This window comes from Pseudozyma flocculosa (genome assembly GCF_000417875.1).
Source record: "Pseudozyma flocculosa PF-1 unplaced genomic scaffold scaffold00005, whole genome shotgun sequence".
Lineage (NCBI taxonomy): Eukaryota > Fungi > Basidiomycota > Ustilaginomycetes > Ustilaginales > Ustilaginaceae > Pseudozyma > Pseudozyma flocculosa.
Window position 1 is genome coordinate 217045 of NW_006920873.1, and position 10817 is coordinate 227861.

Sequence of the window (10817 nt, forward strand, 5' to 3'; positions counted from 1 at the left end):
CCTCGGGTCGGATCTGCTGTCACAGTGCGCCTTTGTAGTCCCACACAATCATTACAATTTCCTCTCTGCCCGTCCGTCGAGCGGTGCTGTTGTACCCTTGCCTGAGCAAAGGTAAAAGCGACGGGCGCGGCGCTGGAGCGCTCAGTCGTAGTCGACGTCGTCGCCGTCGTCGTCGAGGTCCTCTACGTCTGCGTCGAGGTCGACGGCGTCCTGCTCGAGCTGGAAGGCGGCCTGCCTCTGTGCGGTGGACCTGGCGGCGTTGGCGACGGCGGCGGCGCGAGTGGCTTCGGCCTCGGCCTCTCTGATTCTGCGCTCTGCGGCCTCCATCTGCCGTCTTGCCGCCTCGGCGGCTGCGTGGCCCGTGTGCCGGGTGGTGACGGTTGCCGGCGCGCCTTCCGGGTCGATGGCGAGGGCGCGGGGGTCGCCGTATTCGACATCTCCACCTCCGCCTTCGTGATCGTCGTCGTCGGCGTGGCCATGGATGCGGCCGTTTGGTATCGCTCCTCGACCGGCGCCACCGACGAGGAGGTGCGGACTATCGGACTCGACATCGTCCGCCGCCCCGTGGTGGAACGAGGCCGAGGGGCGACGTGCGTCTTCGTCGTCGCTCATTTCCTCCTCGTGCAGCGTCCTCCTCCTTCCGATCTGGACGATATGTCGATCACCGAAGCGCACCAGGGTATCCTTGAGGACGTCTAGGGACTCTTCGAGGTCCGAGAGCTGGTCCGCCTCTGCGGTCGAGTAGAGCGGGGGGTAGCCGTGCAGCGACCGTGTCAGCGCCGCCCGGGATGCCGAGGGCGGTAACGGTGCGAGGTGCGAGCGCCGTGTCGAGAGGAGGTGGAGCCGCGCTTGCTTTTGTGCGGTGTGCGCGCTGCTTGATGCGGACGAGGACGAGGCGGAGGGGTGCGAGGAGGGATACGACGATGATGGGTCGGTGCGTAGTCGGGTCGAAGGGTGTGAGGCGTGGAGGCGAAGCCGGTCGACGGGTGGAAGGTAGCTCATTGTGAGCTTGGCGAGGTGGTGAACAGGTAGATGTGCCGATTGCTGGCCAGAATGAGGTGTGTCACGAAGAACGGGAGCAGTTGAGTCGTCAAGGACGAAGCAGGGGAGCAGATGGAGTGGGTCGGGTCGAGAAGGAGGGATGTTGTGGCCACGCCCTGCTGGACCCTGTCCTGTCGGCGGGGCGTGGGCGGGCGAGCGGGCGGGTATGGGGCCAAGGTCAAATCTCCGAATGCCGGGAAAGATGGCGACTGCTGGGCAGTACGTGGGCCGGCGTGGCCTGCCATCGCCGATTCGTCGACGAGGCCGGCTGGCTGTGCGCACGGCCGCTGCGCCAACCTGGTGGCCTGGGCCAGCCATCCGCAGCTGCTGCCACCCCTCGCTCCCGTCGAACTCCACTCCCATCGCATACCTCACCCGCCAACACCCCGCTTCTCGCCCCTCATCTTCGCTGCTCGCTCGTTCAAACGCCCGCCATGATCCTCCTAGGCACCGAAAACATCATCATCCGCGATGTCCTCACCGACAAGTTCAACCGGTAAGCCTGCGCATCTCCCCCCCACCCTCGTCCTCCCCGCTCTGCCGACCGCATCCTGACCACGATGTCACCTGTCCTTGGCCAATCTCCCTCCTTGCTCTGCTCGCACGCCAGGCCATCTTCGGTCGACCAGACGTTTACCGATTTCGACGGCGTCGCCTACCACCTCGAATCGACAAAGGCCGGCCCGCTCACCCTGTCCATGGACATCAAGTGCTGGTCCGACCTGGTCAGCGCCGGCGCAAACGACGTCCTCGCCCGCCAGTACGGACAGTGGATCCGCGCCACCGTCGAGCCAGAGTACAGCGTCACCCTCGAATTCGACTACGCCGCCATCCCACCGCCTGGCCGTGAGTCGCGAGGAGCCTCGGCTCGCCGCCGTTCGCTGCCGCCGGACCCCTCGCCAGATGGCCGCCGCTTTTCCTTTCGCTCACGCACGCTGACATCCGCTTTCCCTCGTCACCCATCCCGTCGCCCGCCCACGCAGCCGAGCGCGATGCGCTGATCCACTCGGTCTCGCTGCTCAAGCGCAACGCCATGGCCGCACCCTTTGAGCGCGCCTTTACCCTGCAGCGCCAGCTCGAGGCGGCGGCAGAGGGGTCGGACCCCAACGCCGCCGCGCCGCCCGCCAACGCCACCGACATCATGTCGATCAACTACCGCGAGGACGAGGCCATCTACGTGCTGCCCAGCGTCGACCGCGTCACCGTCATCTTCAGCACCGTCTTCAAGGACGAGACCGACAAGATCCTCGGCAAAGTGTTTCTCCAGGAGTTTGTCGACGCCCGCCGCCAGCCCTCGATCCAGAACGCGCCCCAGGTCCTCTACTCGAACCGCGAGCCGCCATTGGAGATCCGCAGCATCGGCGGCCTCAGCCGCGGCGAGGATGTCGGATACGTCACGTTTGGTAAGTGGGCAGAGCGCAGAGCAGAGCCACGCGTAGGGGGCAGTCGCCAGGTCGGCCAGCTGACCTCCTCCCACCGCCGCACCGTGTCGATCCCGCCCCACCCCCGACCCCCTGCAGTCCTCTTCCCGCGCCACTTCCAGCATCCCGAGGTGATGGCCGCCACCATCTCGCGCATCCAGCTCTTCCGCGACTACCTCCATTACCACAGTGAGTGGCGCGCCGCTACGCTAGGCTGGCCGGTCGGCGATGCTGACCGGACGCCCGTCCCGTTCCTTGTCGTCCGCCCGCCCCGTGGCCCACCGGCAGTCAAGTGCTCCAAGGCGTACCTGCACAGCCGGATGCGCCACCGCGTCGCCGAGTTTCTCAAGGTGCTCAACCGCGCCAAGCCCGAGCTGGCCGAAAAGGAGCGCAAGACGGCCAGCGGACGGACGTTCCGCCGCGCCTGATGGCAGAGGGTCAAGGTCGCAACGACGACATGGCGTGGCGTGGCGTGGCAGACCGACAGACAGACAGAGCGACGATGTGGAATGGCCAATCGTGACAGCAGCGAGACGGAGCCGATGGGCATGGTATGACTTCTAACAGACGACGGGTATAGGTATGGCGAGTGAGGCGGGGCGCCCCGGCTGGGTCGTCAGGGCGGCACCTCGAGGACATCACCGACGCCGAGCGAGCGGACGACGACGTGGGCGCCGAGGCAGTCCTCGACCTCCTGGACCGAGTAGCGCTGCCTCTGGATGAGCCTGGCGACGAGGCCCTCGGCCCTCTTGTCCTCGTCGTGGGTGCTGAGCACGGCGGTGGGATGCCACACATGGTCGAGGGCGTGGATGTTGGGCATGCCAGACGATACGACGCCGACGAGGGGCAGCGACTGGCGGTCGAAGGAGTGGAGCAGGATGCGCTGTCCCCCCGTCGACGATGAGGGCGACGCGTGCAGCGAGGGTGGCAGCGAGGTCGGTGCGAGGCCGTGGGGCGTATAGAGGATCTGGTGCGTCGTGGGAGTCGCACCGATCGAGGAGGGAGGAGGGGTGGCGGGGCAGGGAAAGGAGATGTGGACGGCGCCATGGAGCTTTTTCCAGGCGGGCGAAAGGCCCTCCTTTGCGGCGAGGTAGCTGACCTGGACACCGGGCGAGTCCGGTAACGTCAGCGGTGCCCCTGTCGGGGAGAGGACGAGGTCAGACCCCTTTGCCTTCGACGATGCGGGGAGGGCGAGGAGGGACCTGACGCCGTGGACCGAGTAGGGCGTCGAGATGCGGTGCACGTCGGCGAGGACGTCTCTGGCATCGAGCACGGTTTCGGGGTGGGTGTGGTCGGTGAAGGGGTGCGAGAAGAGGACGGCGTCGATGCGGTGCCGCGGGTCGAGGGCGCGGAGGTGGGAGGCGAGGGCGCGGATCGAGGGGAAGCACGAGGGCACGACGCGCGTCTGCCGCGAAAAGAGGGCCAGGCCGTCGGTCTGCGCCGTCGGCGCGAGCCAGGGGTCGATGAGGATGTGGTATCGTCTCGGTCGCTCTTCTTGGTCGTCGTCGTCGTCGTCGTCGTTGTGCGAGTCGGGCGTCTGGTTGCGGCTGCGAGGGGGGAATGGGATCGAGAGGAGCCAGGACGTGTCGCCGTTGAGGCGTTGTAGCGTCGCCGAAGACGAGGGTGAGGCGGCACCGAGGGGTCGCCGTCGCGCCGCCATGGTCGCACCTGCGTGCCTTGAGAATGCTGGGCTGGCGTGTGGCGCGCACAACGACCCGCAGCGGTGAGGTGGTGGTGGTGGTGGTGGTGGTGGTGGTGGTGGTGGAGAGTCAAGGTGCGGGTCCCGGGACCCGGGTCCGAGTCGACTGAGTCGACTGAGCCGAGTCGATTCCGAGTCAGGAGGCGGGCGAGGATGCCATCGGGCTTGCCGGCCAGGCCTCGAGCTCGAGTGGAGGCCGAGGCTGGCTCGCGCTTGGCTGCAGCTGCTGCGACTTCACCTCACCGCGCGTGACAGAAGCAGGCGGCAGGCAGCGGCCAGCCAGCAGGCAGCCCAGGCTAGGCCAAGCGCCTTGCTTGACTTGCACCCTGGGGACCACCGTGGGAGCGCGGGCACGGGGCCGCCAGTCGGGACTGAGCCATCATGGCAGGCGAGGCTGCTGCCCCACCCAACGCGGGCCTCACAGTCAACCTCTAGTCACCCTTGGCCTCGGCCGCCACACCGACTCCTCTCGACACTGCTCCACCACCATCCACCACCAGACCTCGCTCGCTATATCCACCGCAGGCAAGCAACCTTTATCTTACTACTCGCACATCCAGCCAGCTTATCATTCACCACCACCACCACCACCACCACGGCAACCAGGAGCGACACGCGGAACCATGTCGAACCTGCTGCACAGCGTGCTCAACTCGCGCCTGGCCAACGCCACGTCGCCCCAGACGCACGACGCCTCGGACAGCGACGGCGGCACCGCCTCGCCGGGTCAGGAGGGCCTCCACGACTGGGAGACGGTCGAGAGCGACGAGGAAATCGTAAACGTTGTCAGCGTGCCCCACACCGTGCCCGGCACACCCGCAGAGCTCTCGCGCCCCTCTTCGCCCGGCCCCAATGCGTCCCGGCTCAGGAACGCCATCCAGGCCGGAAGCAGCCAGGACGATGATGACGACGACGAGGATGGGACCCAGGGCGAGGGGAGGAAGAGGGAAAAGGTCGCCAAGAGGAAACGCCACTCCAAGACGGATCCGCTGCGCGCCTTTACCAGCGAGGTGAGCCGGCCTGGGCGCCAGCAGCGCAGCGCAGCGAAGACATCCCGAAGCCATGCTGACTCCTCCCGCCCGCTCACAACCTCTTCCTGCCCCTCGCTGCACCCCGACAGATCTCGCAACACATCTTCCTGCAGCTGCCCGTGTCGACGCTCGTCTCGTGCTCGCAGGTCAACCGGCACTGGCGGCGCTCGGCGACGCTAAACTACTGCTGGTACCGCACCTACCAGCACGCCTTTTCCGTCGACTCGCTCTCGACGTCGCAGCCGGAGCTGCCGCCGTGGGGCAGCGGCGGCGCAAAGTGGACGCGCAAGGAGAGCCGCACCGACTGGAAGACGGCCTACGCCAAAGCGAGGCGCATCGAGGCGCGCGAGGCCGAGCGCGCAGAGTCGCTGCCCGGCAGCGGCGCCACGACGCCCAGCCGCACCCAGCGCATGCAGGAGCGCGGCATCCTCACCGCCCACGAGTTCCGCATGGAGCAGTGGAAGGCCGAACAGGAGTCGGGCTCGACGAAAAACGAGATGCGCGAGTACTACAAGAGCGCCGGCAACAAGGGCGGCAAGGTCAAGGGCAAGCGCGCAAAGGGCGGCGTAAAGACCAACGCCGAGGGCGACGGCGGTCTGTGGCAGTAGCCCGCCCGCCAGCCCCTTGTCATGCCATGCTTGGGTCCCCATGCACCGCACCCCACCGCACCGCAGCGTATTCCAAGATATCCCCGTTTCATTCTCGCCTTCCACTTGCAGTTAGGACATGCCTATGTAGCCGACGCCGAATACCTGCAGGCCACCGCCTAGATCCCCGCTCTTCCCCCTAGTCTCGGCCACCGCCGCCGCCGAGGCTGACGTCGTCCATCTCGCCTTCATCGTCGTCCGCGTCGTCTTGGCCGCCGTCGGCCTGCGTGTGCGTCTCGTCCCCGCCCTGGTCCTGCTCAGCCTGCTGCTCTAGCCGCCGCGTGATCGATTCCTCGTCGCCATCGCCATCGTCGTCGCCGTCGCCGGCAGGACGATGCGGTGGAAAGTGGGTGATTTCCTCGCCGTCGTCGTCAAAGCCGATCGGCGTGCCGCTCTCCTCGTCGGGGCCCGTCACCTCGATCGACGGGTTCGGGCTGCCGACGGGCGGCGTCGGCCTGTGCGCTGCCGCCGTCGGTGCGCCGTCGTAGCCCGGCTCGTCGATGCCGTCGGTCAGTTGCAGGCCAAGCTCGTTGGTCGTCGTCGCGTCCGGAGCAGGCCCGTCGGCAGGCGATGGCGAGGGGGGTCCGTGCTCCGTCCCTTCTTCAGCCGTCGCTGCCGCGCCCGCACCTGCCGCTGATCCGGCCACCATCGACAGCGGGATTGGAGGCAGATCGTGCTCGTCGACCTCGTGGCCATCGGCCGCGGGCTCGGGCGCAGGATCCGCCCGCGGTGGCGATGCCGGCGCGACCGCCGTATCCATGTCCTTTGCCGCTGCCACCGCAGCCTGGGCCGCCGCCTCGACCGGCGCTGCCTGGCCGTCTGCTGCCGCGCTGGCCGCCGCCGCCGCTGGTGCCTGGTTGCCGCGCAGCCGGGCGATGCTGTCGCGGATCGTGGTGGCGTTTGGCGGGTCCTGATCGAGGTAGTAGGGCGCGATGCCGACCATCTTTTTCTGGTCGTGGCACGCAAAGATCCAGTGAGGCTTGACGACGGGGATGCTGAGCTGCATGGCCTTGGCGTAGCCATTGCCCTGGCCGTTGCCGGCGTTGGTGTCGCCCGGGTTGCGCGGGTCAGTGCAGACAAAGTGGGTCGTGTCAATCTGGATGCGGTCGCTCCAGCGCGCCTGCATGTTGCCGAGGGCGTCCTTTGCGGCAGCGAGGACTTCGGGGTCGGCGACGTGGCCAAAGCAGACCGAGATGCCCGACGTCTGGTGGATGGTGTGGGTGCGAGTGCGGATGACGGGCGAGGCAAAGGTGCCGGCCGTCGTCTTGAGCACCAGGTGGAACGTGTACTCTGCGTCAAGGTCGAGGCCCGACAGCTTGGTCGAGGTGTTGTGCAGCGGATTGGGGATGGGCGCCAGCCGCTGGCCGTTGCGGTAGATGTCGAGCGAGAGGAGCGACGCCGTCGCCAGCGACAGGCGGTCCCACTCGAGCGTGACCGACGTCTGCGTGACGTTGCGCAGCCGCAGCGCCGGGGCTGTCAGCAGGAAGAGAGAGAGAGAGGAGGGATGGGCGGCATCAGCAAGGGGAGGCGACTCGAGAGCAGGCCACACGCCGGGGTGCTCACGCTTGGGCGCCTCTGTGCCAAAGGTGCTCAGGATGTCCTCCTGGAGCTGGTCAAACTCGCTCTTCTGGCGCTTCTCCTCGTCCTGGTTGCGGAGGACGCGGATGTTGACCACGCTGCCGGAGGATACGCCCGGGGGCAGGAGGAGCGAGGGGAACTCGATGAGGGACGCGCGCTCGCCGATGAGGATGGCCATGCCGGCGTCGAGCTTGCCGACGGTGAAGGTGAAGCTGTCGTCGTTGTTGCTCGACGACGAGCTGGGCCGCATGCCGGCGTGGACGTAGTTGGGCGCCACCTGGTTCACGTAGTGCGTCGCCATCGTGCGCGAAGAGGCAAGGGGAGTGGAAGAGGCGGCGTCGAGGCGCGGCGCGAGGAAGCGGGTAGGCGCGTGGGGTGGTGGGTGAGGGTCGGGCGAGAAGAAGCCTGAGCCAAGGGGGTTGGCGAGGCGTGCGGGGCCGCCCACTCGGCGGTGCACGGACGGCTGGCTGGCCCAGGCTGGCTTGATCCTGGCTGGCCTGCCTGCCAGGTGCTGGCGGGAGCGACGCTTCGGATCCGCGTCGACATTCTGCTTGGCCGGCCGCCCCCGCTCTCACTCCACCTCTCTTCTCGGCGGACGGCCTTCTTTCTGACCGCCTCCATCTATCCGCCGCTCGCCATCGCCCTTCCTTCCAGCGGCCATCCCGGCCGGCCACCTTTTCCTCTATCCGCGCGCCCGGCATGATCACCCTTCTGCCGCTATCGGTGCCCTATGCCACCGCCAGCGACGCAGCGGTGCGCACCACGCTCAAACACCACGACCCTTCCACAAAGACTGCAGCCGCCGACGACGACGACGATGCCGAGCTCGAACAGCCAAAGGCGCTCGCCTACCTGCTCCAGATCGACGACATCCGCGTGCTGATCGACTGCGGCGCTCCAGAGGACTTTCTATTTGCCCCTGTCGACCCCTCGGCTGCGGCAGCCAAGCCCAGCAAGATCGACGGCGACGACAGCGACGCCTCCTCGCCGCCAGCAGAATCGTCAGCCATGGCACAGGGCCGTGCAGACGGACAGCAACAGAAGCAGCAGCAGGAGCAGCGACACAAGGACCTCGAGACGCTCGCCTCGGGCCCGCTCGACCAGATCCTCGCCCAGCTCGCACCCACCATCGACCTCGTCCTCCTCTCGCACTCGTCCCTCTCCCACCTCGGCCTGTACGCCTACGCCTACGCGCGCCTGGGCCTCCGCTGCCTCGTCTACGCCACCATGCCCGTGCAGAGCATGGGCAAGCTCACCGTCACCGAGGCCGTCGAGGCCTGGCGCACCGAGGTCGACATCGACCGCGAGCGCACCGAGCTCGAGGCCACCGGCGGCCTCGCCGACCGCCGCTGCATCCCCACGCTCGACGAGGTCGACGAGGCCTTCGAGGCAATCAAGACGGTGCGCTACCTCCAGCCCACGCACCTCGAGGGCAAGTGCACCGGCATCACGCTCACCGCCTACAACGCCGGACACGCCCTCGGAGGCGCTGTGTGGAAGCTCCGCAGCCCCACGTCGGGCACCGTCCTCATCGCGCTCGACTGGAACCACAACCGCGAGCGCCACCTCGACGGCACCGCGCTCCTCGCCTCGTCCGGCGCCGCCGCACCCTCGGCGGCCGGCGGTGCGCCCAGCGGCATCTCGGACGCCGTGCGGCGGCCTGACCTACTCATCACCGAGATCCAGCGCGGCCTCGTCGTCAACGTGCGCCGAAAGGACCGCGACGCCGCGCTCCTCGACCTCGTGCACAAGACGATCCAGGGCGGGCACTCGGTCCTGTTCCCCGTCGACCCGTCGGCGCGCCTGCTCGAGCTGCTCGTCCTGCTCGACCAGCACTGGGCCTACGCGTACCCGCACGCACGCTTCCCGCTCTGCCTCGTCAGCCGCACGGGCAAGGAGGTGCTCGAGCGGTCGCGCACCTACATGGAGTGGATGACGCGCGAGTGGGCCACAAAGGCCGGCGAGGCGGCTACCGAGGAGGCAGGCGAGGGCGCCCGCGGCGCGCGCGGCGGCGGCGGCGGCCAGGGCAACCGGCGAGGCAAGGGTGCAAAGTCGCAGCAGGCGCCCATTTCGCCGCTCGACTTCAAGTTCCTCAAGGTCTTCCCGACGCTGGCCGCGCTCGACGAGGCGGTGCCGCGCGACCAGGCCAAGGTGGTGCTGGCGGTGCCGCCGTCGATGACGCACGGCCCTTCGCGCAGGCTGTTTGCCCGGTTCGCAGAGAACCCCAACGACCTCGTGGTGCTGCTGCAGCGCGGGCAACCGGGCAGCCTGTCGCGCCACCTCTGGGACGTGTGGAGCACCAGCCAGGACGACCAGTTCCGCTGGACCAACGGCAAGCTCGGCAGCGCCGTCTCGCCGCCGCAGGTCGAGGTCGAGTTCGAGCTCAAGTCCAAGGTGCCGCTCGAGGGCGACGAGCTGCGCGCCCACCTCGAGGCGGAGCAGGCGGAAAAGGAGAAGCAGGCGCAGCAGCGGGCCCTCCTGGCGCGGTCGCGGCGGCGACTCGAGGCCGACGAGGACGACGAGTCGGATTCCGACGACGACGATGATGATGACGACGACGACGACGAGGACGACAGAGATGGCGCGGGAAAAGGCGCCCCGGTGGGTAAGATCGCCGGCGGAGGCTTTGCTGAACCGGGCAGCATGGGCCGCAAGCGCAACCACGCGCTCGCGTTTGACGAGAGCGGCGGGCGGGGCGGGGCGGGCGGTGCTGCCGGCGCGGGAGGCGGCCTCGACGACGGAGCCAACGGCGATGCTGCCACGCAGGTCTCGTTCGACATCTACCTCAAGGGCAACGCCAGCCGCGCCACGACCTTTTTCGGCTCCAAGGTTGGCGGCGCCGGTCAGGAGGGGCCCTTTGGCGTCGGCGTGCGGTACCGGCTGTTTCCCGTCGTCGAGCGCAAGCGGCGCATCGACGGCTACGGAGAGACGATCGACGTGGCGCGCTGGCTCAGCCGGCGAAAGGAGATCGAGGGCGGCGGAGGGGGCACCGGCACCGACGCCCTCGGCGAGGCCAACACGGGCGACGACAAGACGGGCAAGCGGCGGCGTACGGGCGAGGTGCGCGCGCAGGCACCGGCGCCACCGTCCAAGTTCATCACCGAGCACGTCCGCGTCGCCGTGTCGTGCCGCCTCGCATTCGTCGAGATGGAGGGCCTCAACGACGGGCGCGCGCTCAAGACACTCATCCCGCAGATGCACCCGCGTCGGCTCATCACCGTCAATGGCGATGCGGCCACGCGGCGCGACATGCTGGCCGCGCTCCAGGCCGTCAAGAGCATGACGCGCGAGGTGTACGCGCCGGCGCTCGGCGAGTCGGTGCGCATCGGCGAGCTGACCAACTCGTACGCCGTCATCCTCGGCGACACGCTCCTCAAGGGGCTCAAGATGAGCCGGTTCG

The 10817-nt window shown here is 68.3% G+C and overlaps 7 protein-coding genes across 7 annotated transcripts in view; 4 read left to right on the forward strand and 3 right to left on the reverse strand.

Annotated features, from left to right (window-relative positions):
• PFL1_01903 (uncharacterized protein) overlaps positions 1-38 on the forward strand; it is a gene marked incomplete at both ends in the record, with an annotated part of 3222 nt that extends 3184 nt beyond the window's left edge. The window contains one exon of the mRNA XM_007879414.1: positions 26-38. Coding sequence (XP_007877605.1) covers positions 26-38 — 13 coding nt within the window. The remainder of the gene's footprint in view (positions 1-25) is intronic.
• A 103-nt stretch (positions 39-141) lies between these two features.
• PFL1_01904 (uncharacterized protein) lies at positions 142-1002 on the reverse strand (the record flags this gene model as incomplete). Its single annotated transcript, XM_007879415.1, has 1 exon — positions 142-1002. The coding sequence occupies one exon, from the start codon at positions 1000-1002 to the stop codon at positions 142-144; it is 861 nt and encodes a 286-aa protein (XP_007877606.1).
• Positions 1003-1475: 473 nt separating this feature from the next.
• Positions 1476-2890, forward strand: PFL1_01905 (uncharacterized protein; the record flags this gene model as incomplete). The annotated part of the gene is made up of 5 exons (XM_007879416.1): positions 1476-1537; positions 1652-1887; positions 2025-2444; positions 2562-2651; positions 2751-2890. The coding sequence occupies 5 exons, from the start codon at positions 1476-1478 to the stop codon at positions 2888-2890; spliced, it is 948 nt and encodes a 315-aa protein (XP_007877607.1).
• A 188-nt stretch (positions 2891-3078) lies between these two features.
• PFL1_01906 (uncharacterized protein) lies at positions 3079-4122 on the reverse strand (the record flags this gene model as incomplete). Its single annotated transcript, XM_007879417.1, has 1 exon — positions 3079-4122. One exon carries the CDS (start codon positions 4120-4122, stop codon positions 3079-3081), a length of 1044 nt encoding a protein of 347 aa, XP_007877608.1.
• Positions 4123-4784: 662 nt separating this feature from the next.
• PFL1_01907 (uncharacterized protein) lies at positions 4785-5800 on the forward strand (the record flags this gene model as incomplete). Its single annotated transcript, XM_007879418.1, has 2 exons — positions 4785-5171; positions 5282-5800. The coding sequence occupies 2 exons, from the start codon at positions 4785-4787 to the stop codon at positions 5798-5800; spliced, it is 906 nt and encodes a 301-aa protein (XP_007877609.1).
• Positions 5801-5978: 178 nt separating this feature from the next.
• On the reverse strand, positions 5979-7718 carry PFL1_01908 (uncharacterized protein; the record flags this gene model as incomplete). The annotated part of the gene is made up of 2 exons (XM_007879419.1): positions 5979-7312; positions 7403-7718. The coding sequence occupies 2 exons, from the start codon at positions 7716-7718 to the stop codon at positions 5979-5981; spliced, it is 1650 nt and encodes a 549-aa protein (XP_007877610.1).
• A 398-nt stretch (positions 7719-8116) lies between these two features.
• PFL1_01909 (uncharacterized protein) overlaps positions 8117-10817 on the forward strand; it is a gene marked incomplete at both ends in the record, with an annotated part of 3232 nt that continues 531 nt past the window's right edge. Inside the window, one exon of the mRNA XM_007879420.1 lies at positions 8117-10812. Coding sequence (XP_007877611.1) covers positions 8117-10812 — 2696 coding nt within the window. The remainder of the gene's footprint in view (positions 10813-10817) is intronic.